Raw genomic sequence first — 7,268 nt, forward strand, 5'->3', positions numbered from 1 at the left:
CTCTCCAGTGCGCCACCAGGCCAGCCCAATAAATTCCTTTCAAAATTTAGTGCCAGATGGCTGGCTAATTAGCTCACTTGGGACAGCATGGTGCTGGTATCACCAAGTTCAAGGATTCAGATTCCCATATCAGCCAACCGCTAAAAAGACTTTAAAAATCAAAAAAATAAAAATTTAGTGCCAGAAAGTTTCTCTTCTGAAGAACTGCAGTGTTTATCAGATAATGAGGCTGATATAACTCAAAATGTTTCTTTTTTGGCATTGGTTGCCGATAAGTTAAAAGCTAATTTAATACTCAAGTATAGCAATTAGTTTGGCCTATGGATCTTGTTATCATTTCCCTCCTCTCTATAATTTTTCTAATACTTGCCTCAAATCTTTTTTGAAGGTAATACTAAACTTTGAGAAAGAAGTTTATTTCCAATAAACAATCTAGTTAATAAATTCTAGGCTAGAATTAACCTATGTGGAAAGTTAGATGAATAAATATAACATCTTTTCTCAAAACCATTAAGAGAAATCAGAGTCCCTAAGATTACTGCGTTTTAACTTTACTATATAAATGTATTAAAATACTTCTTCATATCATTATCTTCATTAACAATCAAGAGCAGGTCACTTAAAAACCAATATTGCATATTGTATGTTATCTAAATTACAGAGCTGTTTAACTGTTGCAATCTTAAGTTGCCTAGTCTTTGAGAGGAAACACACACAACCACAAATTAAATGTATTAAAGAGAAGAAACAGATAACTTGGATATTACTAATAGACAGTCAAACTAAGCAGAATGACTTACAGCTCTGAAGGAATAAGTTATTTATATAACACCCCAAATTGATAACTGGAAACAAACTAACACAGAGAAAACAGTATTATTCATCCCATTAGGCTTCAAAAAAAGAAGGAACAAAATTTGCTAGTCTTTATAAACATTGGTAGTAGTTGATTAAAAAAAGATTTTTATTGTCTAGAAAAGCCTACCATATTTCCTTTTAGGAGGCACATTCTGGTAATTTGGGATACAGCATTACTACTCAGCTTTCTGTTAAGTTCTTTCCAAGCACAGCTGACATCCTGTATTTCTTCCAGGCTTTCCAGAGTCATGGTCACAAACCCCTTAAGGAATAAAAGTCACACTATGTTTGGGAAAAAAATCAATCAGCAGTAAAATGAAGTTAGAATTCTACTACCCTTCATGACTTAACTGTGCATTTCTTATAAGCCAATACTATAATGTGGCTGCAAAAAATTTTAAAAGACTTCTTCAAAACTATAGTAATCCACCCTTATCCTTAGGGGATACATTCCAAGACTCCCCAGTGGATGCCTGAAATGGAGAATAGTACAAAAACCCTATATATACTATGTTTATTTCTATATATACCTACTTATGATAACATTTAACTAAGCACTTATCACACGCTGTGGCTGTAGCTTTCATAGTTATAGGTGTGACAGCAAAACTAGCACGAACTGTTTTCCTTCACAATTTCATGGACAGAAAATTCATTCTTACTGTAGATCTTAGAAACCTCAGCATACTTTTTTCTTTCCTTACTAACGTAAGAATTTCACCTTTTCACTTAAAGGAAGCACTTTCTGGCTTCTCTTTGGCATATCCAAATTGCCAGCATCACTTCTATTGCACTTTGTGGCCATTATTAAGTAAAATAAGGGTTACTTGAATACAAGCACTGTGATACGGCCACAGTCGATCTGATAACCAAGATAGCTACTATGAAACTAATGGGTGGGTAGTGAATACAGCCTGGCTACACTGGACAAAGGGATGATTCACATCCTGGGCAGGATGGAGCTGAGTGGTGAGATTTCGTCACGCTCCTCAGAATGGCACACAATTTAAAATTTATGAATTGTTTATTTCTGGAATTTTCAATGTGATATTTTCAAACTGAGGTTGATCACAGGTAACAAACATGGAATACAAAACCGCAGACGATGGGGGAAACTACTATATTTTAATAGAAGACTAAATAGATCACTGAAAGTACCATTCTTATATGCATTGCTATAAAGACTACATTTGATTCTAAACATCATGCTTTAAGAGAGAATTAAACAAACCAGAGCATGAGAAAGATAGAAGATAGTGAAGAATTAAGGAAATGTTACAGGAGTCAAAGTTAACTTGGAGTGGAAAAACTTATAAAAGGACATAAACTTCTTTAAACTTTTTAAAGACTATTACATAAGCAAAAATTACTTGTTCTGTAAAACCTCACTGGACAAAAAGACCAACATGAAGATACAGATAGGCATTCATCTAACAAATATTTATTGAGTGCCCCCTATTCATGTGCCAGAGACTGTACTAGGTTGCTAGAGATTCAACAGTAAATAGCCTTACCAGCTGGGCAGCCACCAAAGACAAAACAAAATAAACAGAAAACAGTAAATAGTCCTTTCTCTCATGGAAGTTACATTCCGGAGGGGGTGGGGACGGTGGGGTGGTAGTAAACAGTAAACAAATATATAGAATATCAGACAGTAATAAGCATCTTGAAGAAAAAAATAAAGCAGGGCTAGGGAATAGAGAGTAGAGGGAGGAGTAACCTATTTTAGAGTGAGTGATCCGAGTGATCAGGAAAGACCTCTCTGATATGGTGATATCTGAGCAAAGACCAGAATGAAGGAAGAAGCCACATGGCTACTAGAGGAGAAGAACATTCATGCCAATGAAAGTAAATGCAAAGGCCTTGTGCAGGAATAGGTTCATGTTTGAGGAAGAGCAAATAGGTTAAGGTGGCTGAAACAAGAAGGGAAGAGTGTAAGAGGCGAGATCAAAGAGGTAGCAAGAGGAAGACCCTGTAGGACATTCGTGATAAAGACTTTGGATTTTGGTTTAACCTATAAAAGAAATTTCAAATCACTAATACCCTGTTTCTAAGATATTAATCAGAGAGTAGAAGGTCCATCTGCCAAAGTAGGATTCTTTTACTGGGTAAGAGTTGAGACTAAATGATCTCTTAGCACTAAAAGTCCATCTTAATATTTTCTTAAGAAGTATGGTTTAGGGGGCTGGCCAGTTAGCTCAATCAGTACAGCATGGTGCTGATAACATCAATGTCAAGGGTTTGGATATCCCCATACCAGCCAGCTGCCAAAAAACAAACAAAAACAGAAGAAAAGAAAAAGTGTGGTTTAAATATTGTCTTGAGACAATCTGTTGTTATTAAGGATATCTGCTAAGTGCTAAAGTATCACCCCACAATTACTAATTACAGAGTAAAACATACCTTTACAATTGGAATATATGGCAGTGTCCATCTTTAAAAAAATGATCAAACTAAGCATTACTAGTAACGGAACAATCTGACAAGTACACAATATTACCTATAAGTGGTCTTGCCAAAAACGTTTAACCTGAGTATAAAATCAAGCTCTGACATTACTTCCAGTTTCCAGAAAAGACTGGATAAAGGCAAAAGTTAAATAATGCATGAAGAAAAAAAATTGAGGCAAATCCAGAAGGTGAGATATTCTACCAAACAACTGACCAAGACTCTTCACAAAGTCAATGTCACGAAAAATAAAAAAGGTAGAAAACAGATCCAGACTAAAAGAGACTAAAGAGGTATAACAAATAAATGTAACATATGAACATTAACTGGGTCCTATTTTTTAAAAAGATACATAACACACATGTATGTTTATGTATATATATGGAGAAATAGAGTTGAGTGCAGTAAATTACTTCCAGAAAAATGACATTTGGCTAAACTATTAACATCTGCCAGGTAAAACCATTAGAATACCTAGCTGCACTCATCTGTGCTACATCAAATAAATCACATGCAAGTTAATCTGCCCTGTCCCTTTTGTTCCCTCCTCCCACCACAGTGATAGGCTGCCCAAAATTAATCTAGCCTGTCATTCAAAAATCCTGCCAGCAGGCTCATAGATGTCCCCAGGACCAGACTCTCTCCAAGACATCAGAGAGCTCTCTTAATGATAGATCCCCTCGCCCAGGGACTCCCCACATTTATACCCAAGTAATAAATATTTGAACTATTGCAACCAATGGCCCTGATGTGATATGTTTTGACATATGACACCAACATGGCAGTGAGCCAGGTCAGATGGTGTTGCGTGCGTGCACACACAAACACACACACACACACATACAGGCAGTCCTTACTTTGCATGCTAATATGTTAGCTGTACAGAATCTGTTTCTTACTTTGCATGGTTCCATGACAACTTATAAAATGAAGAATAGGTTCTGGTACGCAAGTTTCAGTTAACACAATACTGTGCAAAGTGAGTATTTCCTGTATTTCTCTCCAGATACATAAACAGAGACACAGACATTTTTTGGATAATGAGGAAAATCTGAATATGGACTAGATATCAGATGATGATACAGAACTACTGTCAATTTTCATAGATGAGATTATGGTATTGTGATTATGTGGTAGACTATCCTTATTCTTAGAGGATGCATATTGAAATATTTAGGGATGATAGCATAATGTTTCAACTTTCAAATGGCTTAGCAAAAAAAAGTATAAACATATAAAGCAAATGTTGCATGATATTAAGAGCTGTCAAATCTAGGTGGATGGTATATGGTTATCACACTATTCTTTCTATTTTTCTGTAGGTTTGAAAATTTGGAAGAAGTGGCTGTCAAAAAAGTATTGAGGGGTTGAGAAAAATGAGGAGACCAATTTCTAATACACCAAAACATTTTTTTTCTGCACAGAAAGCACAATATATATTAAAGGAATTAAACACAATACTCAGTAATCCACTATACAATATCTGCTGTGGTTCAATTTTAACCATCCCCAAACCACGTACAATTTTCTCACAGATTTTTTACCTTATCAGAGGTTATCAAAGATCGTGGTTCAAAGCTCGATGCACCAGAAATGTGGGCTAATGCTGCAGCCAATGCATCCACTGCCCCTTTCTCTTCTATCAGTCTCTGAGCTGATGGTCGGAAAAAATCAACAGCAGCATAAGAAACAGAAGCCAGAGACCTATGGTTTAAAAATAGTAAATTTTCTTGGTCAAGACACAGCGAAAAAAATGAAAGATAAGAGAATAAATGGGAAAAGAAAGAGTAACATTTTTGTATTTTAATATAACTAAATGTCTGCTGGTAAAACTGGTGATTAAAATTTTCTGATATTTGAACTAGGAGAGCTTAAAGATGAATAGCCTAATACAAAAGAAAAACTTATTCAGCAAGGTCAGAAAGCATACCTGATGGCATCCATGCTTTTAGATTTAACTAAATCCATTGTAGAAGGAACACCTACACGTTTAAAAGTAATTCCCTGAAAATGAAAGAATTACATTAAAGAAAAATGGAAGTCTTTACAATTAATTCCTAAATTAATATAGTTTGCTGAATTTCCATTTCATGGATTTAAAGATTTTCAAGATCTGCTTAAAGATTAAAAGTTCTGCTTTTGCTAATAGTTCATCAATTACAAATTCCAGAAAGAGAAAGTGTTCTGAATTGCTCCTTAGTTATAATCATGGAATTTCACTTGCAAAACAAAGCTGATTCAAAGAAAAGGAAAAAGATGTTGTTTAAATCTATCAACATTTTTTTTTCTTTATTAGCCCATCTCATTTTACAAAGCATGAAATAGCATATAAAAGCAGACATTATAAAAATGGGAAAAAATGGGAAATACCATAAAAAATCCAGACCACAGAAAATGTATAATTTCTTACAGAAACTGGCTATTGTACCATTACTCAGTATAATCTTAACTATTACACCAAGACAATGTCACAGTCACCTATTTACAATGCTGGACTGAAATCACAATACACTTCTGATTTTAGTATCAAGGGAGAGATTCAAAGGGAAAAATGAGAAAAGTCAGCTCTTCTGTCTTCACAATAAAAGCTGTATTAAAACAAAGTCTTGCAGCTAATATGAATTTAATTCTCCACATGCTTCACCATCCAAATGCAGCTTAAACTGAGAAAGGTTATGAAGATCTATTTGTGAGAACAAATATTTTAAAAGCTCTTAGAAGGGCACCATTTAGATAATAAGCCTGAAATAATTTAATTCTACTTACTGCTTTTTGTTCCACATATCTTAATTGACCTCTTTCTCTTGGTTGATAAAAACACACGCAAATTCCTGTCCGGCCAGCTCTACCTGTGCGTCCAGAGCGATGGATATAGGACTCAACATCCTAAAAATACAAGAGGTAATACCTTTTAAAAATCTGGCAAGTTCTGCAGTTATTCCACCATTCAAATAATAATGCTAATAATAATAATAATTTTATTTCAACACTTGCTCTTTTCAACATGCCAAATAGTTTATGTGCTTGAATTTTGGGGTAAAGGGGATATGATTTAAAACCTTCTTATCCACCTCATCCCAGGGTTCTTTTTTTTTTTGAGCTGGTATGGGGATCTAAAACCTTTACCTTGGTATTATAATACAAAGCTCTAACCAACTGAGCTAACCAGCCAGCTCCCAGGGTTCTTTATATGGCAACCTTTTATAATTCCCTTGCATAATTTTGTTGTTTCATGCTTCAAATCCAAACAATAGAGTCTGGCTGGTTGGCTAACAAAAAATGGCTAAGAGCAAGAACAAATGACATATTTTTCACATCCCAAGCAATATACCTTATAAATAAAATGCAACTTACAAAATTGCTCTTATTTACCCCAAATCAAATCCCATTTCCTACCTGTGGAGGAGAACTTTGAATCACCAGGTCAACCTCAGGAATGTCCAAACCACGGGCAGCCACATTAGTTGCCACCAAAACTTTAAAACTACCTTCTCTGAAGCCTTTCAGTGTAATTTCTCTTTGTGACTGTGCAATGTCCCCATGTAAACACTGAGCATTCTATTTGAAAAAAAGGGGAAAATTAAGTGTTCAGCTCATCCTTGCAACTGATGGAACCCTAACACCATCTAGTCTGTGCTCTTTTTGCACTGTTTTTTAATCTTGTTTTCTTATAATTATAACAATGTACATTTATTGTTTTGAAAAGAAATCAAACAGTACAGAAAATATTTAACATAAAATGTAAAAGCTTTCCTAATACCAGCCTCTTAGAAACAATTCACTGCTGACATTTTGGTGAATATTCTTTCAGATTTTTAAAAAATCTGACACACACATTCACTCTCACATACATACACTAGCAAATACTATAGTTTTATGAATTTATTTCTAAGAATGGCATCATACTATATATGTACTGTTTTGTAACCTACTTTATAAATTTAGTATATCTTAGCCATTTT

At 34.7% G+C, this 7,268-nt stretch overlaps 1 protein-coding gene across 1 annotated transcript; it reads right to left on the bottom strand.

The window, feature by feature from the left end:
• Positions 1-985: 985 nt before the first annotated feature.
• LOC103583465 (ATP-dependent RNA helicase DDX50-like) lies at positions 986-6,864 on the bottom strand (the record flags this gene model as incomplete). Its single annotated transcript, XM_008564770.1, has 5 exons — positions 986-1,120; positions 4,851-5,010; positions 5,237-5,310; positions 6,073-6,192; positions 6,703-6,864. Coding segments are annotated over 5 exons (651 nt in total), but the record flags the coding sequence as incomplete, so codon positions are not given.
• Between the last annotated feature and the right edge of the window lie 404 nt (positions 6,865-7,268).

Source organism: Galeopterus variegatus, unplaced genomic scaffold (assembly GCF_000696425.1).
Source record: "Galeopterus variegatus unplaced genomic scaffold, G_variegatus-3.0.2 Scaffold23276, whole genome shotgun sequence".
In the NCBI taxonomy this organism is placed as follows: domain Eukaryota; kingdom Metazoa; phylum Chordata; class Mammalia; order Dermoptera; family Cynocephalidae; genus Galeopterus; species Galeopterus variegatus.